Below are 21,673 nucleotides of genomic sequence, written 5' to 3' on the forward strand. Positions count from 1 at the left end.
GCTCTGTTAAGACCACACAAACTTTGCAGAAGTCATCAACAAACCTGGTCCTTTCCAACATTTACATTCCTGAACCCGCATTTTAACAGATTTAGAACAGAGCTGTTCGTATTTCCAGTCTGCTAAATGAAGCTGCACTCACAACTGATGCAACATCACGGCCTAAGAATGCTTCATTGCTGCAGCCCTTCTGAAAATAAATAAGTGTGAATGTTCACGCAAAAACACAGTGCAGCATCCATCTGCAACTAGATGTATTTTTTAATGGATAACATAAGTACAAATATCATAACACAATAGGAAACTGATCAGCAATGCATCTGGAAGAATTATAAATCTACCCACAATCTGGTCCTGTAAGGATTTATAGCCCATTTATCAAAACAGAAAATGGTGACTGAAATAGACTCAACCTTTACAAAGGGCAAACTTACTATCACTGTGGTGGCACTGCCAGCGTTGATGACCGGGGTTAAATCAAGACCAAGGTCTAGTGGGAGAGTGAAGCAGAAGACGATCCCTCTTCCTCACTAGAACAATTTGATTGGACACATATGCCTAACATATACTGTACATGCATTCAGATAGGGCACGGAGGTTTGAGAGGTCAGAACCTCCCCACTCGGGCCGCCACTGTTGTCTGTCCTCGCAGGTTCTGTGCCACGCAGATGTAGTATCCAGCATCAATGGTCTCAAAATCTTCAACTGCAATGACACTCTTTGAGAGGCGGGTGGTGTGTCCAGTACCACGGTCCACTAGCCTCCATGTGTCTTGGATGGTGACGGGTCTTTGATACTGTAAACAATATACCAGAATAAGATATATTAACGTATGTCAATACAACATTGTTTGTATGATTTCATTTATATGTTTTGTTCTATGTTCAACTGTTAAACAAGTCTCCCAGAGTGTAGGGAGTTGTTAATACTTGTTGCAGTAGATTTATGAATGAAGAAAAGTACTTCTATTTCAGTTTAAATGGGAGACAGAGATTAATACATACATGTCTAATGCAACATTAATTCACCTAAAAACCTGATTTTGGGATTTCAAGTATACCCTAGGCCTTTTGACAATTATGCGGTGTGAAAGCATCATGAAGTAAGACACAGACAACAGACTTGTAGTTCAAAATAAGATCATTTATTAAATTAAATGTCAGTATGGTAGAAGGCCTAACTTGCCCTATGCTAACGTGAGATTCCCCTACCTGAGCAGAATTAAGGACAGTCTGAGTCAAAGAGGTCAACTGAAAAGTCTGTCTATGTCCAAATCCTATCCTTGCCCTCACAACTAAAACTATACAATGCGTATGGATGTCAATAATGTAAGAAATGGTGTTCAACGTAAAATTTGGTGCTTTGTCCAGCTCTTAGCTTCTTCTTCAGCTTCCATTCCCCAAGTTCAAGAAAGTTCACAAAGTCTTAAGATTACCCTTTTCAAGTTCAATGCAATAGGGTTCGACACATGCCTTGGTGCTCCCTTCCCCAAGTCTCAAGCAACACAGTTCAAAGGCAAATTGGTCTTGAGGCTCTGTCCTCAAGACAGCACTTGTAGTCTATCAAGTCTCAGGGTTCTCTTCCCCAAGACTTCAATGTAGCATCCTCTGGTTAGCTTCCACAGTCTGCTTATAGTACTTCTCATTAGTTTCTTTTACATTGGGGTTCATTCTGAGACTGCCAGTCCAGAGAAAATGGTGCTGGTAAGTTTACCAGCACCGTTGTTTCCAGACCGGCATATTACAGGTCTGCGGGCGGGTGCTGTCCCACCCGGCAGGTCAGACCTGCCTGGCAGAACGGCACCCACCCTCAGAGTTTTCACTGAAGTACCGGCACCGTTAATAGCGGTGCTGGTGCTTCCGTGGTACCCACTCCCATAGTCTCCTATGGGACTCTGTGGGAATGATGATTTACAATTCCCAGCCGCTTGACTTTCCGGTCTGCTGGGGTTCTAATCCCCCGGTGTTACCGGGAAGTCAGGCACCGATAAATCATTACGGGTCCTGCGGCAACCCACCGGTATGACCACCACGGTTACTGCCAGAACCGTAATGAGGCCCAATGTCTTTTAGTTTTCCTCATGTAAGGCTCACTGGTCTAGGTGCAGTTGTCAGACAACATGGTCCACCCATTACAGGTCACGCAAGCAGGAAACCCCAAGCTCTCCAGTTCACACAAGTTAATCTGCACTTGTTCCTGTGTACAGATTCACATTCATTTGCCAAGTCTCAGCCTGTTGACTTTAGGGGCAGGTTCACACTTTCCTGGTTTCTCCCAGTTAGCCTCTTGGCTTTGGCCCCACCTGTCACACCTCTCTTGCCAGGCTTTGCCCTTTGTTGTGTTTCCAGTTATAAAGTTACCAAATTCACTTTCTGGTGGTCTAGTACATACCCCACCTTTTGTTACAATTCTTCACACTTGCACTATTTTCCGCATGATGAATTTCAAATTGGCACTTACCTCTTGACTTCTGCTCGGCATTAGCTTTGCCCATAAAACATAATGTTCTGTATTAAATATGCCCGCTTGGGCCCAAGTTCCACTTTTCATTCAGTTCAGTATTCAATATATTTGTTTCAAGTTTTGCACTCCATTAAGTATTTAATAGCACTCAATTCAGTATTCAATATATGTATTTCATTAATGTTTGAAGTTTGCACCCACTTCGGTATTCAATATATGTATTTCATTATTGTTTCAAGTTTTCACCCGCTCAGCGTTCAATAAGTCTTAACTGGCACTGCGTTACTCACACACAGTGCTCTAGAGGCACCCCAGCTCCGAGTGACTCCCCTGACACTCACCGTTATACGGCTTCCTCTCTGGCAGCTTTGGCTGCCTTCTTCTTGCTTCGCTGGTCGACGGACCAGCCCCTGCAAGCCCCACTCGCACTTCTGGTGCTCTGCAGCACCGCCGGCATCTCCTTCTCCTCGATGCGGACAGTGTCCTTTTCTTCCTGCTCGCTCGCAGATGCTGCTACACGCACAAAGGCTCCCACTTCTGTTGCAATCCAACGTCCCACCTGTCCTGGGGGCTCCACAGTTTTCCTGGGCTTTGGTAGGCGTCCTGGCTTCCTGGCACGCCCCACCACGGCTGCCTCCTCACAACACTGGTCCCCTGCTGGCAGCTTCCACAAAGGCCTCTATGTCTCTCTTCATGTTGTTTCCCTCGCCTCTCTTTATACACCTTAAACCCTTCAACAGGTTGCAAGTGTGGATTCACCATTGCGCATAGTTAAAGGCACAGGCATCTTCCTCGTTCCGGTTCAAAGTGGTGAAATAAAGGTGTAGTAATTATTACTCTATCTCTTCTTCTTCGTCCCAGTACTTTCAAATGTCCAATGTTGGGAAATGGGGGGAGCTATTCTACAGTAGCCTACAAAGGGCTAGGTTGTTTCTGAACAGGAAAAGGGGGGTATCATGTCTCCCCCAAGGACCCTCAGGTGATCCTCCCTCGCTTCTCCACCCCCGGGGTCAGGATCCAAAAGCGATGGCCTTTCCCTAGCCACCTGAGAAGAGGATCCAGGGGAGTAGGAGTGAGAATACCCTTAGGTTTCTCACAGTGGTAACTAATATTAGCTTTCCCCAATAGATTCCAAAGTAGAAGCTATTTAACAGCATCCGCTTACCAGTTTAGTTTTGTTATGATATTGGAGTTTATGTGATATGGCATTTATAACACGCCTGAACACAAGTGTTTCTAGGTGCAACAAAATAAGGAGGGGGAAACAGTAGGGGGGACAAAAACAACAATCTTACTAGCCCTTGTGTCAGATCGTGCAAGTGCAGGGAAATGGAAGGGGAGAAGTGCAGGTACCTCAATAAGTGCAGCCAGAGAGTGGCTCATAAGTGCGGCGAGAAGGGACTGTAGGGTTGTAGATACAGACCATAAGTGCTGGGTAAGCCCAGAGGCAGTGCAAGGGCAACTAGACATTCAGGAGCCAGGGCCCGAGTTCAGAGGGTAACCAGGTGACCAGTGCCTGGAGCAGTCGGGATATCAGCAGGGTAGAGGAAGAAAGAAAGCAAAACGGAAGGTCTTGAGTTGCTTCCCGAACCAGAGGTGGTATTGCTCAAGTTTGAGGGAGGCAGGGAGGCTGTTCCAGAGGGAGGCCACAAGCCGCAACATAACTGCTGCCATTTTCATTTTCTTTTGGCGCTTAGCCCTGCCAGAGGATTGGTTGGGTTTGGTTAGTAGGAGCAGGAGGAGCAGTGCAAGATTGCTTTGTTGTTATATTGATGCATGCAGATTGTAAGGAAATTGACTGTGTGCAGCAAGCTTCTAGGTGTTTTTACTGTGTAGTCATTTGGGTCATGGCCTGGTTGCCCCCTGAGGTGGGCACGCTTGTGTCTGGTCAATGGCTGTTATGGTAAGTTTAAGTTTGAGTGTTATGCTCATATGTGGTCATATGTGTGCTGGAGTCTCATAAGTGTGTAACTCTGTGTGTGATGATCAGATTCCGTTTAAGCGATTTTGGATCTGTGCTTTGTGGTATGTCATGAAATGAGCTGTTTTAGGGCCAGGTAGGTGGTTTGGGGAGTTCTGCAAGCCAGAGGGCACCACCCACTCCTTGATGGGACCTCTGGGGTTGGGGGGTACATAGTGGATGCTCCAATTCCTCTCTCTCTCGGGGACTCTTTGAGGAAACATGGCAAAAGGCTAAGTCACTATCCATGCCCCTCCTGACTTCAGGTACTTGGCCCATGAACTTTATTTTCAGACCAATGGATGACATGGAAAGACTGAAAAAACTGGTACAGAGACCAGAGAACCCACCCTCAGAAGCAGAGAGGAGTCTATCTCAGCTGGCCCATTACTACACCACAAACCTTGGCTCTATGTGCTCTGAGGATAGAAATGGACAACAAAGCCATCAGGGAACACGTGCAGTACAGGGTAGCCACCACATTGGGAACTGCCTGACTCCAAGATGGTAGCGACCCTTATCCCTGGAAGCCTTGTCAAGCCACAGTGAACTCTACATCAAGAACAAAGCTTCATTGGAGGAAGGGGCTGCAACTGACGAAAACATCGAAAGTCATGTGGAGGAGGTGGACCTGACTAGGATGAATCAATCGTGACTAACGAGACTAGCAGAAACACAGATCCATCTATTAAAACCCTGCCTCACCCAATCTTTCAATCAACTACAGTATAAACAAAAGAGCTGAGAAGTCTCAATATGTGGAAGTTGAGCAGAAATAAAAAAACACGTTGTTACTGAAGATTGAGCAGGGTTTACAGAGACAGAGGAAAAGAGACAAAGTACTACTGCATCCTAGGGAGAAATGTGAAGCAGTGTGGCCCTGCCAAGAAAGCCAATCCTAGAGTCAGAAAGAGAAGAAGGTCGTTATAGACCAGAAAAGCCATACCAGAAGGGAGGTTAGGGCTAATGTAGGAAGTAAATGGCGAAACTTTGGTGAAGGGCTCAGAGACTTGGTGCCAGATGCCCTTCTACTTTCTGGAGTAAAATCACAAACGATACAGAATTAGAAGAAACAAATCTAGCTGGGAGTTACAGTCCAAGCACCTGTGGAACAGCAAAGCCACCGGTCGATTAATGGAAGCTTGCTGGAGAGAAAGGCAGATAGTTGAAACTCAGATAGAGAGCATGTACACTCTATGCAGACAAACACAAGTAAGGGGTGGGGATGCCTACCAGTTTCATTTTAATTTAATTTATTGAATTTATAAAGTGCCCTTCGCCGAACGCGCTATTCCAAAATATTAGAAAAACTGTACAATGTACATAATAATGCAAAAAACAACTAAAAACAGAAGGAGGGGGAGAGAAACAAAGTCACTAAGTAGAAAGAAGGGAGAGAAGATTAGCTTTCATGTTAGATTGAAAAATATGAAGAGATGAGGAGCGGATAGAGCGGGGCAGAAAATTCCAGTGTTTAGGGGCTAAGAGGGCAGATTCTGTGATCGGAGAGTCCGAGTTGGAGATAAGAACGAGACTAGCGATGAAAGATGAGGCATCAAGCCGTGAGTACACTTAAAAACAATAGAAAGAAATTGGTAGAGAACACGTGTTTCAAAGGGAAGCAGTGAAATAGACAGTCAAGAAGATGTGATGGAGGAGCGGAAAGGTAAAGAGAAGAGAAGACAAACCGAAGAAATATAAACAGATCAGAGAGGAAGAAGATGTGAAGCAGGAAGGCCAATAAGAGAAGCGCAATAGTCGATATGAGAAAAGACCAGGCAGAACCGAAGAGGTTTAGCAGCATGAAATGGGAGATAGAAGCGAGCATGACACATGTTAAAAAGGGCATAGTGGCAGGAGCGAGCAGTAGAAGAGATATGCAGTTTAAAGGAAAGCGAGGGATCAAAGATAACGCCCAAATTGAGTGCACAAGAGGAAAATGGCAGAGAGGAAGGAGGAAAAAAGAGAGCCAGAGGAGGAAGAGTAGACAGAATAGTTGAAGCCGAAAAACAGGACCTCAGTCTTAGAAGGATTGAGGTGTGGAAATGGGAAGATATCCAGTATTAACAGCAGAAAGGCAATTTGATAAAATGGAGTGCAGAATAGAGTCAAAGGAAGAAAAAGAGAAAGATTTGTGTTTCATCTGCGTACAGATGAAAGGAAAGATTAAATGAAGAAATAAGAGCAGAGAGTGGGGGACTGTAGAGAGAGAAATGCGAGAACCAAGTAGAGAACCTTGAGGGACACTGTAGTGAAGAGGAAATGAGGTAGAAGTGTGTCCAGCCCAAGTTACAGAATAGGACCGCTGAGAAACTGAGAAAGATAGGAGTGGAACCATTCAAGGCCAGAACCAGTAATAACCAAAAAAGAAATGGAGGAAATAAGGAGTGTGTGATCAACAGTATCGAATGCCGCAGATAGATCAAGGAGAATTAGCCTAGAGGAGAGCTTAGCATGACGAGCAGAGACAAGTTGAGCAGTGATTATCCAAAAGGCAGGAGTGTGAAAGGGGTTGCTTATTCTCTTGCTTGCGGTTGTCACCTCATCTTCGGGATAAAGACATCTTCTCCCAGACGTCATCACTATCTGCACAAGCCTGAACAACAGAGAGAACTTGTATTCAGATCCAGACATGTCATGACATCTGGACATATTTGACGAGAAGTGGGCAGGACCCATATTCAGGAATCTTGTTTTTATGTAGAGTAGTGATGGACCATGGACCTCAAGTTATTTAAGATTAGGTTTAGCTTAGACATGGACTGTGAACCTCCAATACGTGTGATTACAAAACCCTTGCATGCTTTGCATTGATATTAGGACAGTTCGCTGTTTTCTTATTTCTTTCCCTCTTGACATACCCATTTATTGTAGTCCATCCTCCACCCAATGTTTTTTTTTAAATATAAATAATAATACAATTATGATCCCCGTTTCTGTGCCATGTGGTTTGTGATTGCACCAATAACGTGATTCTGATACTTGTGTTTGGTTTAGTGTAGGTGTAAGTGCTGTGGTATGATGAGATGCCAGCTAGGGTGAGTGGCTGAGAATATTAAGAGGGTGCAGAATAGGTACCAAACGTTAAATAGGAGTATAATATCACAGCATCTGATATGGTCATGGCGCGACACATCAATCGGGAGCAAAACAACTTGGGCAGCAATCAAGAAGCCACATCTAGCGAGGCATAACAAGGACTGTTAGGTATATAAGTCATAACAAAGCATTCAATTGTATAGCAAGGCATTAAAGACGCAACAAGGCACATGACTACCTCCTTCCAACACTCCTACCACTGGCCTCTGCAGACCGGTTCCATGTTTTACTGTCTAACTTTGCCACTGTCAAACTGTGTCTCTCGCAAATAGATACAGTGTACACCGCTTGCAACAAGGATCGTGGAATGGGGGCAGGAGAAAGGTGATAAACTAGGTAGGGACTCCACTAATTTACCTAACTGAAGTGGTTATGTTTCTTGGAGGCATGAGGTTGGTATTTACAAAGAATTAAGAGAGCAGTAAGGGAAGTCTTCCTCATGGCGTAGCATGTCAAGCAAACATTCAAAAAGCCAATAGGCCTGAAAGGATATTTGTGTGTTTTAATTGAAGAATTTCTGTATTTATTGTTTTATAACATTGCAGGGCAGTCCGCTTTTCATCCTCCAGCAGTCCACATGAGGTGGAACACCAGGGAGATGGATATAGGTGTTGTTGAGGGAGCAGGCTTGGATCAGAGCCTAAAACCTGCACTCTCCAGGGCCCTGTGTGCCATGCTAACGACCTCTGTGGCCTTAGTATTACCAGAGTGCCTCCCTCTGTGAGTTACTTCAATTAAAAGAAGTACTGCACCGAACCACCACTGTAAAATGATGCACCAAACATGTGAACCAAGTGACTGGTCTTTGGTACTGCACCGCCCTTCTTGGTGTGTTTTGTTGTTTTTCCCACTCTGCTTTAACACTGTCTGAGAGCTAAAGCGCTCTTCAGCTATATCCAAAAGTCATTTGAGGACACGTGTTTACAATGCTTTCCAAAACGCCAACTCTGCAGCCTAACAATATGACTTTCAATAAAGGACATCGTTCAGAATGTGTTTCCGTACAGAAATGGTCAATGTGGTCAGAGTGGAGGCCAAGATGAGCAAGCAGTGACTGCTCAATTAGCAATCCGTGGCACAAGTCATGTTTCAAGAATTATAGCCTTTGACTGACAAATCTTGGAAATAACACAGCTATCACCCCCTCGTGCAGGGGTTTACAGTGCCGGCAATGGCTCACCAGCCCACAGGTGGTCAGTGAAAGGCTCAGCCTTGTTATTAGCACTTGTACGCCCTGTATAAAAGGGTGATTGCTATTCATACTCCAGGGCTCCCTCCGGGGTGAGAAGCGTGAAAAAGGACTTCTTTTTGAGGGAGAAGGACTCAGCGTGTATTGCGGAAGACCAATCTCCTGTTAAAAAAATCTAAGGTGGCCGTCTCCAAAGCATATAGAAAAGGGACCATGCCCCTTTTCAGTTTCTATGGTGGCCCAGGACGGATGAGGAGGGAGCGCAGTGGACTAAGTGGTTGGAAATCCCAAGGCAGCAGGTGAGTCTGTAGGGGTTGGTAGAGGGTGTAGGATGTCATCGATGGCCAGTTGGAGCAGGGGGTGCACATCGAAAATATGTCCTCTGTGGGCAGGGGCTCATCCGAAAACTGCATATAGCCATCTTTCAGTGGAAGTCTTGCCACAGTGGGGTTGTGAGTGGGTGCCCTGGACTTCGAGAAAGCAGCCCTAGTTTCGTCCTTCTCACTTTTCTTTTTTGGTGTTTCCATTGTCGTAGCTTGTATTTCTACTCGTTCATGAACTCTTGCCATCTCAATGACTTCATCAATCATTGCAGGCTTTTTCCAAGAGTTGTTTTCAGAACGTAAAGGACACGCAGACCTCGATGAAATGCAAACGAATGGCTTTTTCGTCCGAGAACTGAGAGAACTGGCAGTGGACCAGTTTCTGTCGGAGACGAGTGATGAGCGATGAACACTTCCATCGTTTCATGAGGTGATTGTGAGCACTGTTTGAATGCATATCTCTCATAGTCTCTGTTGGGTTGTATTACTAGCTTCTTCCTCAGAGCTGAAACGAGGTCGTCATATGTGGTTCTCTCGCCCGCTGGGATCGTCTTGATGATGCCTTTGATCACCTTCCCTGCCAAGTTCATGAATATTTCCTTGAGTACAGGCGACGTTTCCTCCCCTGCCGCCCTAATAAAGTCCTCAAATTCCTCAACACATTCAGTCCACCTTGGAACCAGGTCCTGTTGCGGTAGTAATGTAAATGGACTTGGCTTCTGTAGAAACACTTTCTAACTAGCCAGAGGGCCGCCACTTGTGCGGCACCTTAATCCTGCATGGTGTCCCTGGGGTTGGGCGTCAGGTACTACTGGCACGCTGAGTGGTTGTTCCGTGGGCTTGCTTACTAATTAAGCTGTCCACGCGGCCAGGGTTGGCTTGTGGCAGGGGTAGCACAGCCTAAACCACGGATTTCGCACTCAGTGTGGATATATTCTGTAGGGAGATCCTTGCAGGCAGCACGTAAGTGCACCAGGGCCCATCCTTTGGGCAATAGCTCTTATGGCCATGGGAAGTGCCTCTGTGTACCTGGGTGGCCAGTGCCTCCTTAATTTGGTGAGGCACACTTTATTCCACCTGCATGGTTGTCCATCACCACTTTACAAATACTTATATTGCAATGAAAATGTGCACCTGCTTGTCTAGAATCTTTTCTCCTTAGTACCAATGTTATGTGTTTGGGAACATTTCCTTCTTCATTTTTTAAAAAGAATTCTGAAAATCTCAGCGAACGGTGTCTGGGGAGGGTCCTTTCCCCTTTGTCACCAGTTGTTGGCCCCAGGTGGACAAATCCCCAACAGAAAAATAGAGACAGAGACGGGGTGTTCCTTCAATTAACTTTAATGTAGAACGGTCATATCCGTTCATGGCTTCTCCCCTTCCTTTGGCTACGGTGCTCCCTTCAAGGGGCAGGGTGCTACAACACATCTTGGCCACACAACAGGTGGTAGGCTACCAGGGAAAAAGACATGGTGGCTCCAGGGGAAGGGCATGAATGGCTGAGAGAGCATGGGCAGACACTAGCAGTTCCCAGCCACCTGTTTGGCTGACAGCCCTTCACTGGGTCAGAATACAGTGTTTATCCCTCACGGTCCAGTGCAACCCCATGTTAATGAATTATCAGAGCTAGTCTTCAGAAACAGATTTACAAATAACTTTGGTTCCATTATTACTACCCTCAAGACTGGATTTTCAGAGCATGATGCAATGTGAATCTCAGCAGGGATCCACACAGACCTTACAGCATGTAGATGGTAGACCTATCCCTCAGGAGATTAAGATTATCTAGAGCGATCCCTTTGGGAGTCTGGGCATGTCTTTTAAATCACTTACTCAGGGCAGAGCTGCCTCACTTGCTACAGAACACTTTGGAAATGCAATCCAAGTATTCAGAAGGATCCACAGCAAGAGAACACTACTTGAAAGGTGCCTGACCCAGTTCTGGAATTCCAACCAAGGCCGCAGCGCCAGCCTCCATTCAGAACATCCCTTCTTGTGCCAGAGAAGCACTCTTTCAGCAGGTGCATCCTGTGATGGAGCCTTCTGTCCCTCTGACATGTTCACAGCCCAGTCATCGTGTAACTGCAAGCTAAACTCACATTCCTGTTTCATGATAATTATTTCGGTCCAGGAGTAGGTTTGACTGCAGACTAAGTGACAGCAATTCTCGAGTTTTCACTCTGTTTCAGCTTTTTGTTGTATTCAAAATCAATGTGAATAAGCATTGGCAAATCCAAATCCAGTGCAAAGAAAAAGGTTCAACGCTGTGTTAATCAAGTTTTACAATCACACAAGATGTTCTCGATAACGTTTGTTGCACTGAGAATACTGTGCAGAGATGAGAAACATCATAAAACATTAGCAATTGTGATGAATCCAAAGGAGTCATCACTGATCTCCTAGCTGTGACCTCCTCCCATGTGGCCAGGAGACGGCAGTCGCTACCTGATTCTGACCCTGGGGGCAGCTATATGAGGGAGCATCACATGGGAGGAGACAACCTCTGGGGAGATGGCATGGCTTTATTGGATGATTTGCCTGTGAAGATAATTCTCCCATACTTAAGACCCTTATGATCTATTGTCAGTGCTTTAAGTGGGGTAAGAAATTGAGGGGGGGCCCTCGTTTGGAGGCGTGGCCTCCATTGTGGGCGTGGCCTAAAAGTGCACAAATCATAGTAAGGTGCGCAAACAAATATATAAATGTATTTGAGCATTTATATATTTGTTTGCGTACTACTATGGTTTGTGTATTTTTCAAGCCTTCTTTTATATTCATAGCAATGTTACATATTTCTATGTTTATAAAAGGTGGCTTGAAAGTGCACACACCATAGTAAGTTACGCACACTTGTGTGCTTACCTTACTATGGTTTGTGTACTATTCAAGCTGCCTTTTATAAACATAGACATTTGTAACATATGTCTATGTTTATAAAAGACGTCTTGAAACGTAGGCATCTTTTATAAAGCGTTGAGGACGGACAAAACCCAAGGTGGCTTTGTCCGTCGACAAAGCTTTATAAAAGTTGCTTTGAATTGTGTACGATTCAAGCCATCTGTTATAAACATAGAAATATTTCTACGTGTATAAAAGATGGCTTAAACGTACACAGTTGAAGGCATCTTTTATAAAGCCTTGCCAAAGGAGAAAGGCGCCTCGGGCTCAGTGGTCTCTGCTCAGAGCACTGACCCCGAGGCGTCTTTCACTCTCTGCGAACCCGCGGGCTCTGTGATCTAATCTACATATTAGATCATGGAGCCCGCGGGTTCGCTGAGGGTCAGTGACCTGGCGAGGGGAACTAAGGGACTGTAGCTTCCTCTGATGGCCCCTCAGATGAGGGGTCATCAGAGAAAGTTACAGAGACTGACGGAAGTGCCAGCCAGTCACAGCGACGCTGTGGCTGGCTGGCACGTCTGTCAGCTTGCCTGACGTTTAACTGGCGGGCGCATCTCTCGTTGCGGCTGCGGCCGCGGAGGGATAATGCGTCCTACCATGGCGTGGTGGGGCTAGGGGGCCCCGGCAGGGCCCCGGCTCAGCCTCACTTTTTGGAGACTGCCGGGGCCCGGCCCCGGCAGGCCCCGGCCCACTTAAAGCACTGTCTATTGTCCTTCATCTTCACCTCCCCCTTGAAGAATAGGGAAAACCTTTCCCCACATCAAATAAGCCAAACCTCAAACCTTGATATATCTTGTAAAAGTTACAAGACTGCCTTCTCCCAGTCCATTTTTCAATCATCCAAAAATACTTTGCCATTTAGAACCAGTTCAAAGTGATCAAGCTTTGGATATCAATCACCAGCAATGGACTTTTTGTCCCAGTATCACTCAAGTACTGGGACGAAGATGAGGGAAAGAGTAATGCAGCGTGGGGTAAGCCCAGCAAGCCCTTTAGTCATTCCCCACAGACACCTGTGCCCAGGAAAGTAAAGGACAGAAACAAGATGCTAGAGGCTGCTGTTGGAGAGACAATGTTTCACCTCTGTGGGAGGCGTGCAGGACCGCAAGCAGAAGCAAGCGTGGTGTAGCCGTGTGGCTCATCGGCAAAGAAGAAGGGAGCCGCTGACAGAGCGGGTCAGGCTGCCAGGATGCCAGGAGTCAGGGAAAGACTCCTGGGCATTTACCAGTCGTCACAAGCAATCCCTTTCTTACCAAAGCCTGAAGCAAAGCGGGCGAGTGGAAGAGACGCCTCAAGAGATGGGAAAACTAACACGAAACGGCCTCAAAGGGAAACCAAAGGGAAACCTTCACTGAACGACCGTGAAAAAGACAGAGAAGGCCAGCAAGAGCCGGTGAGTCAGCCCAAAGACAGTGGGGACCCTGGGGCATATCAGCAATCATGCCAAATACCAATAACAGTAACAAGAACCACACAAGTAGAGAAAGCGAAGAGACTAAAGTGAAGAGAGTTAAAACCCTTGTCAGTATGTGAATGCATGGAATGTAAATACATAGGGACACCAAATCGAAATGTATGTCAAGAGGATATATTATCTAATCACGTAAATAGACAATTGTGGAAAAGGATAGAAATCCCATGTGAATGCAAGAAACCCTGGCTGGAAAGTATACACAAGTGGGTAAGAAAAAGAAACACTGACAGGGGAGAATACTGGGCAATTACAATTGTGCAAGGAGCAGAAGCCCTGGCAGGAGAGTAAAAGTGTATGAATCTGAGAGGTCCTGGCAGGAGAGTATACCAGGCAATCAGAAGTGTGCAACTACAAGAAGTCCTGCCACGAGAGTACACCAGGCAATTACTAGTGTGTAGGGACAAGAACTTCTAAGTAAAGGAATATCAGAACTGTGTTAAGCATTTGAAGAAACTCCAAGTCTTGACAAAAGTGTTTACAAAGATACAGAGTTATGATTGTGACAGTGCTATTGTAGGCCAAGAAAGACACAATGAACTGTTGCATTAATTGAAGAGAAATCAAGGAGAAGGGAGCCCCCATTTGTGGAACAAGAACTCTGCATTTATAAATAACTTTTGTGTTGGAGCCATTTATTCTACACTTTTTCAAGAGCCTCAGAGGGTAAAGACATTTCCCTTTTTTAGTGTTATAGTTTATTTTTTAGTGTGAGGGTCAGAATAGAAGTTTTGATTTTGGTTTAGGTAGGGAAATTCCTGGTAGAGCAGTTCTAGGGAGGCCTTTCCTACCCCTTTTACTTAAAGCCTTTAACCAAAAACATGGCTAACTTATGTCCGAGTTTCATTCCTGACTCCTCACATATGGTGTCAGAATGGGATTCTGATCCAGCTGACACAAACTGGGAAACCCATTAGAATTCCTTGTTTATATCAATGTTTCCCCAATTTATGTATCAGCACTATATTGCCCTCGCATAGCGTGGGTGGGAGCGATCTCGCTGCAAGTGATTCTTCATATACTAATTCTCTGGTTAGTCTGTCGGGTCCCGGCGACTTCGACCCCGGGAGTTCCTTCATTATCCTTACAATTTCTTCCAGGGATACTGTCTGCTCAAGAGGTTTGCAGAGGTACACCTCCACCCAATATAGCTCCACCTCATCTAAGTAACGCTGCAGTGCCCACAACTTCTGCAAATTCGTGGATCTAGCTAATTCCCATAAAAGGACTGTAACGACGCTGCAATACCCTTCTCAGAGTTCACTAGATTGCCCTTGGGTCTTCCACGCTTTCCACTTGTGGGGGTTGCCTCTTGGCCGCTATAATTCGTGCTAACAATGCCCCTGGCTTCTGTCCCTCGCCATATTGTCTTATTTAATGGCCGCGAGCCATGAACCGAACCTTCCGGTCTGCGTTTGTTCTGAATCTATCGAGCTCCTCCCAGAGCTGCGCAAGGGTACGGTGGTTTGAGGTCCCTGCATACTCAGTTTGTAGCTCCTTGATCCTCGATTCCCCCCCTTGTGAGTTCCTTCCTAATGTCCCTGAGAATCCTGTTTTCTTTGGACATACTACTCCTCTGATGAAGCACTTTAGCCTTTCACAGAGCATGCCGCCCGTGAGACAGAGCCCTCATTATCCTGGAGGAAGGATTGAATGTCAGCCCAAAGTTCCTGATGGAACACTGCATCTTGTACCGCGCTGGGTTTAAATCGCCAAGAGTGGCCCACCACTGCCCCCTGGTCTGCCCAACCCACATTCCAAGAATAACAGAGCGTGATCGGAGAGAGTCCGTGAGAGTATTTGACAGGCGCCCCATTGAAACCTCCCCTCACAGAACACCAAAAAATAATCAAGCCTAGAGCTGGAGCTGTGGACCCAGAAGTGCTAGGTGCAGTCCCGGTCCGCCCGATGTTGATGTCTCCAGGCGTCGGTCTCCAGGCGTCGATAAGGTTGTATGTTTTGCATATTTCTTGTACTTGTAGACCTGCCTTGGGAACGCTACCCTGTCCCCCCTGGTCGTATCCAGAAGGGGGTTCAGCACAGTGTTCAGTCCCCCCCCCATCACTATAGTGGCATCCTGACATCCTGCTAGGTGTACCATTACCCAGTCAAATGCATTCAAACAGTCTAAATTGGGGCCATAGGAATTCAATAGGACCACCGAAACCCCCTCGAGGACCCCATACACCAGAAGAGCCCGCCCTTCGTCGTCACTCACTGCTGAGATCAGGCGAAACTTGACGTCCCTGCCGATAAGGATGGTGACCCCTCTTATATAAGCGGAGTAGGAAGAGAAGTACCTGTGGCATCCCCAGTTGGCACCCCACTTCCTCCCAGAGGAGGGGGTAAGGTGGGTTTCTTGGATGAAGCCCACATCAATCCGGTGCTGTCTAAGGTTTTGTGCAACATTCCGGATCTTGGTGGGGCTGTTACCCCCTAATATTCCATGTTGCTACGTGCAATCCCAGTAATCGCCAGGGTGTCAAAGCATTGGTGGGGTGCCAAACCCCCATTTATACTAAAGTCTCACTGTCCCATAGGATATAGTGGCAGGGCACTCTGGTGAGAATCTGACTCCCAACAACCTGAACAAACCCTAACCCTTCCCCGCCCCCATTGGTTCCAAACTGCCCCTCTACTCCTATACCCCCACAAAGCCCCTATCCTTGCCCACCCAGAACTCCCTCCCCCACAGGCAACCCCCAACCCACTCATTGGTCACACCCCAACCACAAACCAAAAACATTGCTGTGCACGGGGCGCTAGTGCCCGGCCAAGCCTGCGAGGCTCCACCACCAATTGGCAGCATATCAAAAACTGAGGCAAACTTGCTGGAGATTACGGTGCAGACAGTCATCACACCACTATTTATATAGCTCTCTCACTGCCATGCCATCTGGGTCTCATCATCCCGGATCCGTCCGGTTACCCCGGTCCTGTTCTCGATCGTTTGAACAGGGTCTTGGGTTGTTGCGGGGGGAGTGTCTGCCGATCTCGTCCAAAAACAAACTCGCCGCCTCTGGCGATGTGAAGAACTGTGTTCTCCCCTCGTGCTGGATCCTGAGTTTTGCAGGAAACAACATAGAGTATTGGATGCTGTGGTCTCTCAGTCGTCTCTTGAACCCTGCAAAGGACTGCCGGGAGGACTGCACCGCCACAGAGAAGTCTGGATATATATGTCTTTCTTTGACCCCCACCAGGCGGATATTATTTCTGCAGGCTCTCCCTTCTAGATATTCATTTTTAGCTGCCACCCCCTTGACCTGCACTTCAAGGGATGAGATCCTGTCAACCAGCGAGGCTGAGCCATCTTCCAGTCCGGATACTCTTTGCTCTAACTCGTCTAGGCGGTCTCCGTGTTTATCCAGTCGGTGGTGGAGCAGGTCAACTTTAGAGGATAGTGAATCTAGTTTCGAGTCAAGCCCCCCAATGCCTGCCTTGAGGTCGAGCAGTATCTATCTGATGTCCACCTCTGGGATCATGGCGGCTCCCCCTGCCATCTCTTCTGCAGGCTCTGATACTTCCGCATGATGTTGCGACCTGGATGTCTTGGAGGAAGCCCCCCTCAAAGGTGAGTTTTCGCTGGGTTTTATCTTCCTTGCCCATATTGCGGGAAGGCCAACTCCGTTCCGGCAGGGGGGTGGGGGTGTTCAATGGAAACCACCCCAGCAGTGGGTCTGGATTTGATGAAACTGCAAGGACGCTGGGGCTGTTGCCGCAAGCGGCAGCGTCTGGATTCTCTGCCGCTGCGCCCACTCTGTGCTTCACTTGTGTTACGTGCCCCGGGGGGGCTCGGGCTGTGGCTTTTCGGTGGGGCTCGTGGGGTCCAAGGGTCCATTGCTGGCACTGCAGTGCTGTCTCGGGCAGCTGGGGAAGGGAGCAGCCAGGTCAGCCCCCTGCTCCAGGAGAATAGGTTGTACGCTGTGTCGTGGGGCGGGGCATTCTACTGGGGGCCCACGCTTTTCAGCCAAGTGTCCGGGAGGGTCCTTTACCCAGGTGGTGCTGTCCCCCGATTCTAAGCCCTGGTCTCAGTGTCGTCTCTGTGCCTTCTCCTTGGCCCACCTACGCCCCAATTCACTGAGGTTTGCCCTGTCCCCCGACCCCAGCACCGGGTCAGCGCCCGCTGTCTTCCACGTTGGCACCTTTGAGCCATGTAGGCTGTCACAGGGAGATATCACTGGCCCCGAGTCCTCACCACTGGGGCCTTCTTCCAACTCTGTGCCACTCTGTTGTCGAGTCAGAGATTGCTGCGGAGTGGGAGCAGGCTCCAGACTGCCTCTGCTCCCTAAGTGTGGAACATAGAATTATAATAGTGCCATCCTCCCGGCAGTTCAAAAGGGTCTGCCGCACCACTCAGTGAATATTGGGGCCTGGGATCCACAAGCAGTGCCCACTACCAGGGCCTTCCTCCCTTGTGTCCGGGGATCTCGGCTCAAGTATCGGGCCCTGGAGGCGGGCTCCCAACTGCCTCCATCACTGGGACTTGTCTCACCACTGTTGGGTCTCCAGCCAGCCTCAAACATCTCCCGCGGAGGAGCGTTGCTTGCAGTATGTCAGGGAGGGGGGTGAGGATGGGCTGCTGCGCGCACAGGTGCCCCTCCCTCTGCTCACCTTCCCCGCTCAGACCGTGAGGCGGCCGCAGTCTCTGTCAGGTGCAGAGAGGGACTTCCAGGGCATTTGTGTGTAAGAGTGAGGATTTTGAAGTTGATCCTTTCCTTGACTGGGAGCCAGTGGTCATCACGTCTGGCTTGGGATATATGGTCCCTTTTAGGAATGTGAAGGGCTGCGTGGAGCGCATTGTTTTGTGTTATTCGGAGCCTATTGATGTTTGTAGTCAAGGTGCTTGCCAGGAGGGCGTTGCAGTAATCGAGTCTGGCTCCTATTGTGGCTCTTGCTATGGATAGGCAGTTCTGAGTGGTTAGAAAAGGTTTTATGGCCGCTATATATTTAGTGGTGTGAGCAGAGGCCCAAGTGATGACGCTGACCTATCTTGACATCGAGAGAGTCATGTCTAAGTAGACTCCGAGGGTCTTAAGAGCTGAGGAGACTGTTATGTTAGTGTGGTCGATGATGAAGTCAGTGTATTTAGCATTGAGTTTGGAGATGATTTCCTTGGGGCCCATGATGATGATCTCAGTTTTATCCCCAATTAGGCAGAGGCCCCTGATGGCCATCCAGGTTTGGATAGTGGAGTATATCTGGAGGCGGGCTTCTACATCCTTGTCGTAGTCTCCAGTAAGGGGGGCGGAGGACTTGGTTGTCGTCGGCATAGTTCGTGTATGCTATGCCGAGCGCATCCAACAAATCAAAGAGAGGTTTGGTGAACAGGTTATAGTGGGTGGGTGCGGTACATGAGCCCAGGGGGACTCCACAGTTGATGGTGGTGGAGTCTGCGTTGGCTTGGTCGGAGTAGACCTTCATAGCCCTTCCTTCTAAGAAGGATGTTATCCATGATGTGGCTTTGTCAGAGAAATGGGCGGAGTTGGACAGGTGGGAGGTTAGGATATCGTGGTCAACGAGATCAAATGCAGTGGTGAGATCAAGGAGGAGCAGGAGAGCAGGTTTGCCAGTATCCATTATTTTGGTAATTTGGTTCTTAAGATCTAAGAGTGTAGTGTCTGTCCCATGGCCTTTGCGGAAGCCCGATTGTCTTCTGCCTAGAATGGCATTGGATTCCAGGTATTGTTGGATTTGCATGTGGGCGGCTTTGTCCAGGATTTTGAGGCAGAAAAGGACGGTAGTGATGGGGCGGTAGTTGTTTGGGCATGCAGGGTCTAGGGTAGTTTTTTTTAAGAGGGGGCAAACCCAGGCTTCTTTCAGGCTTTGTGGTATGATACCAGAGGAGAACGATGCATTGATAAAAGCTGTGATGATGGGGGTGAGGGAGTTTGCGCATTCTTTAATGATGGTAGGGGGACAGATGTCCCCTTTACAAGTGGAAGGTTTGATGTTTTTGAGAAGGTTGGTAACTTCTGCTTCGGTTACATCTCTGAAGGTGAAGAGGGGTATTTTAGAGAAAGGTTTAGGAGAGGGGGGTCAGATGTGGAGTGTTCTTATTGCTGAGGGCTTTGCGCTGAGCTATTATTTTTTCTTGGAGCATGAATGAAAATTCTGCAGAGAGGTGTGAGTTCAAAGATCATTCCTCAGTGCCTGTCATATCTTTTAGTGTTGCGCTGAAGCTAAATAAAAAAAAATGCCATGTATCCCAAAGACAGACATAAACCCTGTGAACACTATCACAGCATCACCTCGGATGTGCGACAGCAGTACCGGTTGGAAGTGCACCATTGCAGCTGAGCCTAGTTTTGTGTGAACACGGAGGCTGCTCCTGGGAAAAAAGCGCAAATCAGCATAATTCAAAACCACTCTAATATCTCAGTGGGTTAATCCAACTTCTACAGAGTTATATGTGTACATTAGGTCCTTTCATAGCTTTGATGTTGAGATTGCAGAGGATGGTGGGATACCTCAAGTGGCTCTATGTTAACTTCTACTAAATACAGCATTCGGTTTGGATTTTGAGACACTGGACTATACATGTACTATATATTAATTGAAAAACCTTTAGTAACTGACAGTTAAGGTGATCAGATTTAATGCAACAAAACCCTTGAAATTCAGTGGAATTTGTAAGCGATTATCATCTTTGATAGATTCACATGCTGTTACAATATTCCCTGTCATCACGCTGGGAATCCTCTATAGCACAGTTTAATTGAAAATGAAGTAAACTGCATTCACGTTGGTGTTCATTTGGGTCCTTCACACTTCAGCCAGTAGGCAGCGCTTCCCTTAACTTTACCCATGGAAGCCATCAGACTCTTTATCTCTTTTTCAGAGTTGTGAGTCTTCTCCAAAGCTCTCACTTTATTTGATGTTTTCCTTAAGAACCTATGGATTCGACGCAGAGGAGCATATACAGAATCCTCTGGCCTGAACTGGGGCCTGTCCAGCACTGTCATGCTAGCCCCAATGTCAATCAAACAAGTGGAAGGCTGGCCATTAATGAGGACACTTCTCAGAAATTTCGGGGTATTCCGTGGGATAGTATTCAGCACTTCTGCATACTGATTCCAGGCCCTAAGGGAAACTAAAGATATCTTTGCAGGAGCACCAAAGGTGATTCCTGGAGAAGCGTTGAGGATAGTGGACTCAACCTCAGGCATAGGCTAAGGGCAGGTCAGGTTGGCAGTCTAGACCCCAAGTGCCATACTTTTACACTTGGGGTCACCCTTCCTGTGATCCTTGGCCCCACATCCCCAACAAGTGCCAGGTATTTGAGGAACTGAATTAGGGTGTTAGGAGAGGGAGGTTTTGGTTTATTTGATGGTGGATGTTTTTTGGACTCCTCTGGTTTCTGATAGGTCCCTTTTTCTTTGTACTTGACCTTCCCACAGGGGCCCATATCAGACACAGAGTTCAGTGGGAGACCCACATGCCAGCTAACTTAAAGGGATCTAAAATGTTATGGTGAGATAATTCAACAAAGGGTTTCACTTTATATCCATCAATCCACTGCATCATATTCAGCACTCAACCAGTCAGCCCAAGATGCATTCTCTCTCTTCTAATGTTCCCTGAACCTTTTAAGGTGCTGGGTAGGTGTTTTACCAAACTTGGCAATAAAAGCAGCTTTAATACACTCATGCTGGCCTCTTTCATCTGTACTCAGCGTCAGAATACAGTCATAACCAATCTGAGGTACTCTACTCAATAAACACTTAGCCCAATCCTTATGGGCAACATCATGGATATCACAAGACATCTCAAATGCCTCTATCCATTGGAAGATATCGGAACCCTCCACATACACACCAACCAAAGCCTTCATAAACTTGGTAGCAGATGAGCTGACACACTCAAATGGTCTAGCTGAAGTCTCCACCGTAGTTTTCTCCAGCTGAAGTCTTTGATGTTCAGTGTCAGTCCTTGGCATTGTATTCACAGAATATTGAACAATGTCCTTAGTAGGTTTAATGGGTGGTTGAAGGAGACTGCCACAATATGCCATAAAGGAATGAGAAATTGAGGGGCTATCCCTAAAAGGGAAAGGGGATATGTGTTTTCATCCGATGATGGCGGGTCATCCCCCTGAGGGTCTCCTCCCCCATGTTGTCCTACCTCATGCAGCCGCCCACAGGGTCAGGATCAGGTAGCGGCTGCCATCTCCTGGCCACATGGGGAGAGGCTATCCCTGGGAAAGGAGGGATGACATCATCACACTCATCACATTGGCTTTACTCGACGAGACCCCTCGAGGATGGACCCGC

At 47.2% G+C, this 21,673-nt stretch overlaps 1 protein-coding gene across 1 annotated transcript in view; it reads right to left on the reverse strand.

The window, feature by feature from the left end:
• Positions 1-243: 243 nt before the first annotated feature.
• Positions 244-21,673, reverse strand: part of PDGFRL (platelet derived growth factor receptor like) — a 707,591-nt gene continuing 686,161 nt past the window's right edge. Inside the window, exon 6 of the mRNA XM_069631573.1 lies at positions 244-796. Coding sequence (XP_069487674.1) covers positions 608-796 — 189 coding nt within the window. The 3' untranslated portion in view covers positions 244-607. The remainder of the gene's footprint in view (positions 797-21,673) is intronic.

The sequence above is a fragment of the Ambystoma mexicanum genome, chromosome 6q (genome assembly GCF_040938575.1).
Source record: "Ambystoma mexicanum isolate Mex_15411 chromosome 6q, UKY_AmexF1_1, whole genome shotgun sequence".
Classification (NCBI taxonomy): Eukaryota; Metazoa; Chordata; class Amphibia; order Caudata; family Ambystomatidae; genus Ambystoma; species Ambystoma mexicanum.